At 42.9% G+C, this 13,696-nt stretch overlaps 1 protein-coding gene across 1 annotated transcript in view; it reads right to left on the reverse strand.

The window, feature by feature from the left end:
- POP1 (POP1 homolog, ribonuclease P/MRP subunit) overlaps window positions 1-13,696 on the reverse strand; it is a 47,669-nt gene that overhangs the window by 13,357 nt on the left and 20,616 nt on the right. Inside the window, exons 6-11 of the mRNA XM_003481375.4 lie at window positions 8,166-8,253; window positions 7,316-7,503; window positions 6,103-6,347; window positions 5,484-5,577; window positions 1,940-2,051; window positions 1,261-1,380 (exon numbers count right to left, since the gene is read on the reverse strand). Of these exons, the coding sequence (XP_003481423.1) occupies window positions 1,261-1,380; window positions 1,940-2,051; window positions 5,484-5,577; window positions 6,103-6,347; window positions 7,316-7,503; window positions 8,166-8,253 (847 nt within the window). The remainder of the gene's footprint in view (window positions 1-1,260; window positions 1,381-1,939; window positions 2,052-5,483; window positions 5,578-6,102; window positions 6,348-7,315; window positions 7,504-8,165; window positions 8,254-13,696) is intronic.

Below are 13,696 nucleotides of genomic sequence, written 5' to 3' on the forward strand. Positions count from 1 at the left end.
ACTATATTACATTCTAAGTCAATTATACTTGAATTTTAAAAAAAGACCAAGAGTTCTCTGGTGGGGCCTAGTGGTTAAGTATTTGGCATTGTCATAGCTGTGTCTCAGATCCTATCTCTGGCCTGGGAACTTCTGCAAGCTGTGGGTGCAGCCAAAAAAAAAGAAAAAGAAAGAAAGGAAAAAACAAAAAAAACCCAATAAGGTGGTAAGCTTTTATAGTAGAAATTAAATCAAGTTTTTAAGGTAGATTTTAATTTTCCTTGAACCGATTCATTTTAAAAGCATTAGGATTTAATACATAACTTGCCTTATTTCAAAAAGGCAAGAGAAACTGAGTAGTTTACAATTTTGTGGCAAAGATGACAGTTAGCATTTATCAGTGCAGTAGATGCTGCAATTTTCATGGTTGTACAAGACTATGTCACCATCAAAAAAGAAAAGAGGCAGTGACTCATTATTGGTCTCCATAATTAACTAACTTCCTTATGTATCTCAAATTTCTCTCTTGCTGAATCCACCTTCCGTGTGGAGTTCTGACAGTAATTTATTGCCCTCTGAAAAAGCTATCTAACGACGAGTGGAAGTAAAAAAAAACAAAATAAAGTTGTTACTACACACACCTGTATCTTTTCTCCAAAAAATTCGCAAGCTGATTTTTAATTATGCTTCCAATAATCGTGTTTAAATGCCAGTAAATACAATGAGACATTATTAACACAACTGGTGCAAATGGCAGATCACGCTCGAATTTTAGCCAGTCCCCACCCTCCCTCCTTTGCCCGCCCCCAGGACTCCCTGAGGCCACTCTACTGAGTCTAAAGCAAGACCTCTTACCCTCTGGCACCTGGGATGGCCTTGCCAGGATTCGAACCTGGATCATCTGTATGGTTAGACAGAGGCTTCCAAAGAGCACAAGACCAGCTGCGGGTGCCGATCCCTTCCTCCCAGTTAAAATTCTGAAAAGCCAGGCATTTGCAGAGAACCCAGTCTGCAGAGAGACGGGTTTTACTAGATACCAAAAAGAAAGAACTCAGGGGGAAAAGGAACATAAAGACCAGGCTACCTGACTCACAGCTAAACGATAACGTCCGTACACACCACCTGCTTTGACCATAATCACTCTGAAAAGAGGCAGGTAAAAATCGCCCTAACTTTTTTTTACAGGCAAGGTCACTGCAGAAGCCTCCCAGACAGAACTCTTCTAATGGGACTGACTGCTCAACATGGTAAGGAAAACCAGAGGTGTCTCAAGAACTTTACCTTGGCATTTTTCGGGATTGGGCAACACTCTGGACCTCTTTTGAGGCAGATTTATTCGTGGATCACCAACCGTCAGTCCCAGAACAGTACCTGCCGGGATTTCCGCTGGGGATGTAATTCCTTTAAAAATAAAAGAAGGAAAAGAACGAAGCATATACAAGAATCACTCACATACATACCTGCTTTTATTTTCAAATGTGTTTCATGACACTTTCATCTTGGGGGAATTATTAAAGGCATGTATTCCCTTTTTCTCCCATTGATACTTTTAGGGAATAAATTAACATTCATGAAGAGTGAGGTTTCTTAGAAAAAGCATTAAATTAACACAACGGGTTATTTTAGAATGTGAATGTGTATGTTTCTGTCAATAGTAACTATAGGGGATTTATAGGCAAATGCAATCACGTGCAGGTAAACACAGATTCTAGTTTAGTACCTGGTGTGGGTGCGTTTATCTCAGAATAGTGACATCTCCTTTCTTTGTGGTTTCGTAAACAAGTTAAAACAGTGTCTATGCCCTGAGTTCAGGTACCTCGCTTCCTTGCTTTCTTGCTGTATTATAACAGTTACACATTAAAAAGCACCACTACATGGAGGCAGCTCAACTGCAAAATGCTCTTTTAAACCGCCTCACACTCCCTCCCTCCCAGCAGCACCCAGTCCTCCCCCAGTATACCTCCCAACAGTCCAAAAATGCCTTCTTGTCTGTGATGAAGGGAAACGCTATCAGGATTCTTACAGGTTTCAATCCACCATCGGTGAGGTGTCTTCTCTGTGTCCTCCCCCTCCTGGAAAACAGTAACTCCTGTTTACCACACAATAATGAGTCCGGTTGAATCATTTCTGTTAAACTGGCTGTGATATTGGCCCCCATCTTATTATCCTGTTGGTGGGAATGAATGTTTTATAGAGACGGGACTAGGAAAACTGCCACTATTGTCACTATAGTTGCTAACACTAAGAGTTCCCACTGTGGCACAGCGGAAATGAATCCAACTAGGAACCATGAGGTTGCGGGTTCGATGCCTGGCCTTGCTCAGTAGGTTGGTTAAGCATCTGGCGTTGCCGTGAGATGTGGTGTGGGTCACAGACGCAGCTTGGATCCTGTGTTGCTGTGGCTGTGGTGCACACCAGCAGCTGTAGTTCTGATCAGACCCCTAGCCTGGGAACCTCCATATGCTGCAGGGACAGCCCTAAAAAGCAAAAGTGTATATATATATATATATATATATATATATATATAGTTACTAACACTAGACTAACTACAGTGCTCTTCTAATTAGAGGCAGAGGCACAGCATTAAACTTCTCTCAAGATTTCACATACTAAGGAAAACATCCATGCTTTTCTGAGAGACCACCTGACTAATCTACTTCATACCTGTAGTCTCTCTTGAACACAGTGCCAACAAGAAAAAAATAGCTCCTTGCTCTTCTCCCAACATTACCAACCTCATCTCTGAGACTTAAGCAATAAAATTTTCCTCACCAAAGAAAAACCAAACCAATACCTTTAGAGGGAATCTTCAATGAAAGGACATATTATGGAGTTGCCGACGTGGCTCAGTGGTTAACGAATCCAACTAGGAACCATAAGGTTGCAGGTTCAATCCCTGGCCAGGCTCAGTGGGTTAAGGATCTGGCGTTGCCATGAGCTGTGGGTAGGTTGCAGGCGCAGCTCAGATCCTGAGCTGCTGTGGCTCTGGTGTAGGCTGGCAGCTATAGCTCCGATTTGACCCCTAGCCTGGGAACCTCCATATGCCGCAGGAGCGGCCCAAGAAATGGCAAAAAAAAAAAAAAAAGGACATATTACAACTACAGTATTTCTAGGAATTTCAAATAAGATACACAATTATTTCACTCGCATCTTTTCTGAACAGGACTAAGAACTGAGGAAGGTTTAAGGCAACACTTCAAGTGTCATAGGCACACCCAGGAAGAGAGCATGGCAGCTGTGATTCATTCACACCCAAGGTCACTGAAGTAGGATGAGCTCCTACAGAGTCTAAAGACGCAACCTGTAATACATGCACTAGTTACCACGCAGAAACTCAGGTGGCACGGCTTAGTGGTTCAACGTACAGGCCCTGGAACTGAACTTGCAGGATTCAAACCCTCCCTCTGCAATGTATTCACTAGAGAGGGGCACCTACTCTGCACCAGGCACTGTGCTAAGCCTGGGGGAGCAGGTTAAAGAAGAGACACCCCGTCTTTGCCATCACAAAGCTCAGAGTCTAATGGGACACGAACAGCACATAAATATGCAAACAAGAGGACGCATGTAATTTAACTGGGGTAGGGGGTGGTCAGGAAAGGATACTAGAGGAAAATGATATAGACACCGAAACTTAAAGAATGAGGAAGGCTTAACCAACAGTGTGGTTAGGTGGGAATATTCAGACAGGCTCTAAGGAAGACAAGAGCTGACACAGCCTAGAACCTGAAAGAAGGCCAGTGTGGCTCAAGGGCAGAAGGTGAGAACAGATAAGACCAGACAGGCACAGAGGCACAAGATTACCAGTCAAATTAAGGGCTCTGGACTTGATCTCAAAAATAATGAGAATGGGAGTTCCCGTTGTGGTGCAGTGGCTAACGAATCCAACTAGGAACCACGAGGCTGCGGGTTGGATCCCTGGCCTTGCTCAATGGGTTAAGGATCCAGCGTTGCCATGAGCTGTGGGGTAGGTTGCATTCGTTGCTAGGACCTGGAGTTGCTGTGGCTCTGGTGTAGGCCAGCGGCTACAGCTCAGATCAGACCCCTATCCTGGGAACCTCTATATGCCGAGGGAAACGGCCCTAGAAAAGGCAAAAAGGCAAAAATAAATAAATAAATAATGAGAATGGAGTGAAAGGGGTGAACAAAGAAGGAAAGAGTCGACACTGGTTGAGACCAGCGTAGAAACAACGGAGGAGGGAGAAGTGGCCTTTGTTTCTTAAAGGACGTTTTCTAAAAGCTTGAATTCTGTTCAGATCTCTCACCACATTCGACATGTCCAATCTGTGAGAGGCACAGGCACTGAGAGGTTAATTGCACTAATACAGGAAAACAAGCCAGATCTGAACCCCAGAGTGTCCAATTCCTAATCTAGTGTCTGCTCTCCAGACCTGCACTGCCAACAAGGCAGCCACTAGCCGCAGAGAGCTATTCAAATTTAACTATTAGTTAATTAAAATTTCATAAAGGTTCACATTCACCTCCTCAGTCATACTAGCCACTCAGTGGCTACATGTGGCTGGTGGCTCCCCTACTGAATGGCACTCTTGCAGAAAGTTCTACTGGACAGAGATGTACTTAACACATTGCTCCCACCTTTAGAGATCACTCTTAAAACCTGCACCAGAAAATATGCATCACACAAGTACAAACAAACAAAAAACTGGCATAAACTTTCAGGGATTTTAGGGGTTCCCTGTTACCCACCTATGGAGGAGACGTTAAGACCCTTCTATAAGACTCAGAAGCTGCAGGAGTAGTCTGTATTTAAATAAGAACAAGTCAGGAGTTTCCGTCATCGTTCAGGGGAAAGAATCTGACCAGCATCCATGAGGACGTAGGTTCAATACCTGGCCTCGATCAGTGGGATAAGGATCCGGCGTTGCCATGAGCTGTGGTGTAGGTGGAAGACACGGCTCAGATCCCGAGTTGCTGTGGCTGTGGTATAGCCCAGCAGCTATAGCTCCAACTGGACCCCTAGCCTGGGAACCTCCATATGCCACAGGTGTGGCCCTAAAAAGACAAAAAAAAAGAACAAGTCAGTTTAATATATTCACTTAGATTTTCTCTTCTAGGAGAAGTGAAAGATAAAAGTCTTTGGAATTCCCATCATGGCTCAGTGGTTAACGAATCCAACTAGGAACCATGAGGTTGCAGGTTTGACCCCTGGCCTTGCTCAGTGGATTAGGGATCCGGCGTTGCCATGAGCTGTGGTGTAGGTCGAAGATGCGGCTCGGATCCCACGTTGCTGTGGCTCTGGCGTAGGCCAGTGGCTACAGCTCTAATTGGACCCCTAGCCTGGGAACCTCCATATGCCACGGGAGCGGCCCTAGAAAAGGCAAAAAGACAAAAAAAAAAAAAAAAAAAAGTCTTTGATAATAAGTACAAGTAGGGAAACAAACATTTATAAGGCATAACCCAAAATGTTACCAAATTACATTAGGTTTCACAAATTTGCCAAGAAGGACCCAACTCAAATAAAACATCACAATCACATTTACTCTTACGGTGTGGACAGAAGCAGCTTTTAATGCCTCAGTTAGGATGGCATGGGAAAGTGGACCAATCAGCCGGAATCTGTTCATCTCCATTGTGAAATCACTGAAAGAAAGAGAAAGTCTTAAGACAGAAACTTCCAGGAGCCCCTTGGCAGTTCAGTGAGTTAAGGATCTGGCGTCACTGCTGTGGCACAGGTTCCATCCCTTGCTTGGGAACTTCCATGTGCTATGGGTATGGCCAAAAAAAAAAGAAAGAAACTTCCATCATATATAATGTCTGTTTCACCAGCAAAAATAGAGCACTCTGGGAAGGGAAGGATTGGGAGTTCGGGATTAGCAGAGCTAAGCTATTATATATAGTGTGGACAAACAAGGCCCTACTGTATAGCTCAAGGAACTCTTTTCAAAATCCTTATGGCAAACTGTAATGGAAAACAATATGAAAAAGTATATATATATATGTATATATATACATATATATACACACACACACCAATCCACTCTGTTGTATAGCAGAAATTAATACAACATTGTAAATCAACTATACTTCAATAAAATTTAAAAAAAAAAAGAGTACACCTTCACTGAAAATACTCAGAACCTAGTTCTGAGCAAATTCAGCCCATACCTGATCATAATGCCTGTGGTTGGAGACAGCCAAGAATATGGTTGAAGTGGGTCTCTAGTTCCATCACCAATGATTTTCTTAATTGGTTCAGCATTTTCTCCATCATCTTCCCATTTTCTCTTCCTACCAATTTTCTCCGTTTGGCCTTTTTCTTGGGACGGTGTCAGAAGGGAATCGGGGATGCAGACAGCTGACTTGGTGGGTTCCATACACTGGCACGCGGCTTTTATTTCCTCTAAGATATCCTAAAGATAGATTTAAACATTTTGCTTTTACACTCTGGAATTTAAATATATTACCGATTCAAGTTGGTTTCATTTTTGCTATTTTTTTCTACCTTCAACAATTTACATTTTAATTCAGCACAAATTAAACTAAATTTAGCAAGATCAAAAAGTTTTTTTTGATTCCTCTGAGTAGTGCTTGGCACTTGGAACCAAAAAAGAACGTAAATGTCAAAGATTAATGAAAACAACATGACTAATTATTCTAAAACTAGTTTAAAGAGGAAACTGGAGAAAATTTACAGTCTATTGTATAAAAGCAGTGACTACACTAAAAAAAAAAAAAAAAAAAAAAAAAAAAGGGAAGCCAAATGCAGTATTAGCAAGTCATGAGAATTACTCAAACCAGCTTCTCATCATCAAATAGGCTCTAACAAGCACCTGAATAGCAATGAACCCAGTCAGGCTGGTGGAAGCATTAGTCTCAATGCATTCCAAGCCCTTTGCATAATACGACTGGTTTTCATCACTACTTCTATTAGGGCTTAATAAAGGTTAGGTCAAGATTTTCTTTGGAGTTCCCACTGTGGCTCAGTGGGTTAAGAACCTGACATAGTGTCCATGAGGAATGCAGGTTCGATCCCTGGCCTCGCTCAGTAGGTTAAGGATTTGGCATTGCTGTGAGCTTCCATGCTGGTCACAGTTGTGGCTCAGATCCCACACTGCTGTGGCTGTGGCACAGGCTCGCAGCTGCAGCTGATTCGACCCCTAGCCCAGGAACTTCCCAATGCTGCAAGCATGGACCTAGAAAGAAAAAAAGAAAAAAAAGATTTGCTTCATTTAATATTCACATAGTTTTCGTCCCTAGACTCAAACACCAATCTATGGGTCAAACTTTCATACTTATTTACATTTCTCTAGCACTGATTTCCAACACTAAGCACAGAGTAACAAAGCTATGAGGAAGGAGACAGTGTCAAGAATTATACCTGTTTAAGAGTTGGGTGAAGCCAGATCCACAACTGCCTGCTCTCAGAAGTGTCGGCGGGGGTCCCCTGGGGCTTCCAAATAAATGTCACGGGCCCCAGCATTTCCTGAGGGTATTTATTTGCCCGGTAAAGCATGAGACTACCTTGGCGCTTTCCAGACAAACAGTGAACTGCTGCGAAAGTCAATCCTGACATAAAAACAAAATCCCAAGATTTCAAGCACTGAGACTGCAGTACTGGTTTCTGAGAGCCAGACTGTCATTTATTATTATTATTTTTTGTAATCTTCTTTTAGGGCTGCACCCATGGCATATGGAAGTTTCCAGGCCAGGAGCCAAATTGGAGCTGTAGCTGCTGGCCTACACCACAGCCACAGCAATGCAGGATATCTAAGCTTCGTCTGCGACCTACACCACAGCTCACTGCAACACCAGATCCTTAACCCACTAAGCGAGGCCAGGGATTGAACCCATGTTCCTTATGGATACTAGTCAGGTCTGTTACTGGTGAGCTATGGCTGGAACTCCTAGACTGTCATTTATTGTCTATCGCCATAAGAATAACTGTGTTCACACAATCAGTTCTCAATAAAGGTTTACTGAATAAGTGATTTAATGGGTTTTGCGTTTCTTCCTGCCTAAATTCATTCCACCAGAATAGCGGTTCTCTCATTTTACACTCAACAAGGTTAGAAATGACTTAAAAGCCACCCCAAGCTTTCTTTAACAGACTCATTGGGAATAAAAACTGTCTCAGGAAAGCAAGTTTAAATTCCAAACTGCTTACAGCAGACACTTGTTCAGGAAATGAACAAAGACTAAAATAGGACTCAGCTTTGAAACAAGTGTACCTGTGTCTATGCTGCACATTGGAGAAAGTGCCTTCAGTATCTCTTCTTCCTTGCCCTTCAACTCCAAACAACAGTAGTAGGATAAATCCTGAGAAGAGAAGGCAATACAATTAACACCTGAATTTCCACTTAAAATGTAAGTGGCAGTGTCCTATTTTTCAGAAAGAAAATGCATTTATCCCATATTTACAGACAAGTTCTAAGTAAGATGTAAAAACTACTGCCTCTGAGGGATTATCCCTCCCCAAAATCTACCTAAAGTAAACAACCAAAGCAGAATAAGCAAGACTAATAAGTTCTACAAAATTATGTTAGGGTTGTTCACTTTCGTTAGCTCATTCAGGAACCCAGGATTACTTAACATGGAGCCTAAAGACACGCTTGTAGTTTTTAATCCCCTATTTCCCCCAATGCTCAGTTTTGACCATGATATGCAACTTTGACCAAGAAATGTACATGGGATAAGCAATGAGATCCTGCTGTGTAGCACTGGGAACTATATCTAGTCACTTACGATGGAGCATGATAATGTGAGAAAAAAAGAATGTATCCATGTATGTGTGACTGGGTCACCTTGCTGTACAGTACAAAACTGACACAACACTGTAAACCACCTATATTGGAAAAAATAAAAATCATTCAAAATAAAAAACTTAAAAAGAAAAAAGAGAAGTTCCCACCGGGGCGCAGCGGAAACGAACCCAACTAGGAACCATAATGTTGCGGGTTTGATTCCTGGCCTCGCTCAGTGGGTTGTGGATCCGGCGCTGCCATGAGCTGTGGTGTAGGTCACAGACACAGCTTGGATCTGGCGCTGCTGTGGCTCAGGCAAAGGCTGGCAGCAACAGCTCTGATTAGACCCCTAGCCTGGGAACCTCCATATGCCGTGGGTGCGGCCCTAAAAAAGACAAAAGACAAAAAAAAAAAAGAAAGAAAATAAATGTACACAGAGGGATTCCTATTGTGGCTCAACAGTAATGAACCCAACTAGTATCCATGAGGAGACAGTTTTGATCCCTGGTCTCGCTCAGTGGGTTAAGAATAAGGTATTGCTACAAGCTGCAGTGTGGGTCACAGACGAGGCTTGAACGGCGTGGCTGTGACGATCAGGTACAGCTCTGATTTGACCCATAGGAACTTTCCCTGGGAACTCCCATGTGCCGCAGGTGCAGCCCTAAAAAAAAGAGAATAAAAAGACAAAAAAAGAAATGTACATGGCAAAACGAGAGTAATGAGAGTAAGGCCTTACTAACTTAAAATTAGAAGCAGAGAGCTCAGACTGAACTAATGAAATCAGTGATTTTAAGGAACTATAAAAACCGTTAATAGGTACGGAAGGGTTACTGAGTGCCAGGTGCTGGGCTACGTCCTTACAGGGACTGTCATTTAATCTTCCCAATACCTGGTCTGTTGTTATCTTCTTTGACAGCGGAGGACACTGAGACAGAGACTGCTACCTCTGAACAAAGCTATATAATTGGTAAGTGGAGAAGCTGGTTCACTAACCCTGAACCAACCCTCTGCCACAGCTCCTTTAAGCGATTTTAGTACACACAGCCATTGCTACTAAAATGCAGACTACAGCTAAGGTTCTGACAGACTCACACTGATCGATGCTACCACACATGGAAACCTTCCCAACACTAGTGATTCACTCTCAGCTGTCAGTGGCAGATGAACCCCACCAGAGCGTGTGCTGCACACAGTGCTGGGTGACGGCAGACAATAAAGGATAAGAGCTTGAAACTGTGGAGACAGACCACCTGGGCTCAGAGCCCAAGTGCACCCGTCATAAGTTGTATGGCCGTGGATAAAGTGCCCAACTTCTCCATACCTTAGTTTCCTCATTTGTAAAATGGAAATACAGAAATCTGTAAGATGGAAATAATGAAATTTGTGAAACAGAAATGCGGAGTTCCCATTGTAGCTCAGCAGAAATGAATCTGACTAGTATCCCTGAGGACACAGGCTTGATCTCTTGCCTTGCTCAGTGGGTTAAGGATCTGGAACTGCTGTGAGCTGTGGTGCAGGTCGCAGACGCAGCTCAGATCTGGCGTGGCTGTGGCTGTGGCATAGACTGGTGGCTACAGCTCCAATTGGACCCCTAGCCTGGGAACCTCCATAAAAAGTGAAAAACTGGGTGGAGGTGGGGGCAGTAGGATAGGGTAGGGTAGGGTAGCGTAGACTAGAATAGAATAGAGTAAAACAGAATAAAAAGGAAATGAAAAAACTTAGCCCATACTGTTGTTGCAAGGATTTAGTTAAAAGTACTAAAACAGACGTAAATTAAATGCTCCAAAACATCTGTTATTACCACGGGCTGATCAAATGTGAAGACAATTAACCTCAGCAACAATCCTGTCTGAAATGAGAAGTAACTATACGTCTGCCCACATGGACAGCACAGGCTAGGCCGATCGGTGGCCCAAGAGCTCTGTAGGCCACCACTAAGCTCTGTGCCCTAAGCCAGACACTCCATCTCTCTGGATCCCAGGTTCTCAATGCAAAAGGAAGAAGCTGACTATAATCCATTATTTCTGCTGTGGAGTCTTCAAATCAAAGGCTCTTCAATGTTCTTGAATTACTTTACACCCATTAGGATGATGACTACAAAAAAAAAAACAAAAAACAAAAAAATAGGCTTGCTGTCTGCCCACCCAGGAGCCAGAGCTGGAGGTGTGAGCCAGAGAGGGGTCGAGCCACGCTCTCCCTTTCTGTCAGTGGACCCTGGGCAGGGCCCCGGCTGGGGGTCCAGGATGGTGACTGTCCCTTGCTCATCTTCCCGAGGCAGGCCCCAGCTGGCAGCAACACGTCGACCAGCGCAGGTCTAGAAAGTTTTTGGATTAAAAGTGCTGATTTCTTCCACAATTGAATTGAAAGATGCTAGTCCTGTCTGAAGAAGTCTTTATACAGAAGAGCCCTCAAAATCACTATTTTACAGAAAATGACTATGTGGAAATGGGATTAGAGGGTGGAAAAGAAGGACTGGAGCTCAACTTCTCTCCTCAAACCAACAAAATTCACAACTAAAGGCTGAGCAACCTTCAACCAAATAGACTGGAAACTTTCAAAAAGATATCCTACTCCAGAAGACAAAGAGGAGGCCACATCAAGAGGTAGGAGGGGTGATTACACAATATAAGCAATCCCATACCTCCCCCGGGGCGGGGGGGGGGAGGGGGAAGCACCACAGACTGGAAACTAACTGGTTCACAGAGACTCACCTACAGGAGTGAGAGTTCTGAGCCCCACATCAAACTCCCATGTGTGGGGACGTGGCACTGGGAGAAAGAGCTCCTGGAGCATCTGGCATTGAAGGCCAGTGGGGCTTGTGTGCAGGGGCTCCATGGGACTGGGGGAAACGGAGACCCCATTCTTAAAAGGCACACACAGATTTTCACATGCACTGGGTCCCAGAGCAAAACAAAGTCTCCACAGGAATGTGGGTCAAACCTGACTGCAGTCCTTGGAGGACATCCTGGGAAAACGGGTGAATGTGGCTTGTTGTGAGGGAAGACCATTGAAAGCAAAGCTCTTGGGAATATTCTCTGGAGGTGGACATTTTGGGAAAATCTGGCCCCACCCATCAGTCAGCTGCAGAGAAGTCCCAGAGCAAACAACAATCCAAGAGGGACCACAGCCCCACCCTTCAGTAAAAAGCCTGCCTAAAGACCCCCCAGGCACACAGCCTCTAATCCCATCCAGAGACAAAGCCCCACCCACCAGAGCAACATAAGAATCAGCTCCACTTTCCATCAGGAAGCCTAGAGCAAGCCCCTATATCAACCTAAGCCACAAGGGGGACAGACACCAGAAGTAAGAGAGGCTACAACTCTATTATCTGTAAAAAGACCACCAGACCAAAAACCTATTACAATGAAAAGACAGAGAACTATAACTCAGATGAGGGAGAAAGAAAAAACCCCAGAAAATCAGCTAAGCGATGAGGAGATTCTCAGCTTCCAAGAAAAAGACTTTAGACTGTTGATGCTGAAGATGATGCAAGACACTGGAAATAAACTGGAGGCAAAGATGGATAACTTACAGGAAACACTGAGCAAAGAGATACAAGATATAAAACTTAAACAAGAAGAGATGCAAAATACAATAACTGAAATAAAAAATTCACTAGAAGCAGCTAACAGCAGAATACAGAAGGCAGAAGAACGAATAAGTGAGGTGGAGGACAGATTAGTAGAAATTACGGATGCAGAAAAGAAAAGAGAAAAAGGATTGAAAACAAATGAAGAGAGTCTCAGAGAACTCTGGGACAACATTAAATGCACCAACATCCATATTATAGGGGTGCCAGAAGGAGAAGAGAGAGAGAAGGGGACAGAAAAAATATTCCAAGAGATAATAGCCGAAAACTTCCCTAACATGGGAAAGGAACCACTCACTCAAATCCAGGCAGCACAAGGAGTACCATACAAAATAAACCCAAGGAGAAACATACCAACACATATTAATCAAACTGACCAAAATTAAAGACAAAGAGGAAATCTTGAAAGCAGCTAGGGAAACGAAACAAATAACGTACCAGGGAACTCCAATAAGGTTATCGGTAGATTTTTCAGCAGAAACTCTGCAGGCCAGAAGGCATGATATACTTAACATGATGAAAGGGAAAAAACCTCCAACCAAGATTACTTTACCCAGCAAGGCTATCATTCAGATTTGAAGGAGAAATAAAAAATTTCACAGATAAGCAAAAGCTAAGAGAATTCAGCAACACTAAACCAGCCTTACAACAAAGGAACTTCTCTAGGCAGAAAAGAACAACAGGAAACAAAAATACCACAAATGACAAGGCTTACCAGTAAAGGTATATATACAGTCAAGATACGAAGTCATCCATGCACAATTATGCCACCAAAATCAGAAACCATGAGAAGAGGTGGGTACAAATGCAGGACACTGGAGATGAACTTGCAATTAAGAGACCAACAAATTAAAACAATCTCATATATATATAGACTCATATCAAAACTTCAGAATAACTGCAAACCAAAAATCTACAATTGTTACACAAACAAGAAAAAACAACTCAAATACAACACTAAAGATAGCCATCAAACCAGAAGGAGAACAAGAGAAGAAGGGAAGAAAAAAGAGCAACAAAAAATAAATCCAAAATAGTTAATAAAATGGCAATAAGAACATACATATCAATAATTACCTTAAATGTTAATGGACTAAACTCCCCAACCAAAAGACATAGACTGGCTGAATGGATACAAAAACAAGACTCATATATATCCTGTCGTCAAGAGACCCACTGCACTTCTAGGGACACATACAAATTGAAAGTGAGAGGAGGGAAGAAAATATTTCACACAAATAGGGATTAAAAGGCTGGAGTAGCAATACTCATATCAGACAAAATAGACTTTAAAATGAAGAATATTTTAAGGGACAAAGAAGGTCACTACATAATGATCAAAGGGTCCACCCAAGAAGAAGATATATAATAACAATTTTAAATATCTACACACCCAACATAGGTTCACCACAATATATAAGGCAACTGC

The sequence above is a fragment of the Sus scrofa genome, chromosome 4 (assembly GCF_000003025.6).
Source record: "Sus scrofa isolate TJ Tabasco breed Duroc chromosome 4, Sscrofa11.1, whole genome shotgun sequence".
Taxonomy (NCBI): domain Eukaryota; kingdom Metazoa; phylum Chordata; class Mammalia; order Artiodactyla; family Suidae; genus Sus; species Sus scrofa.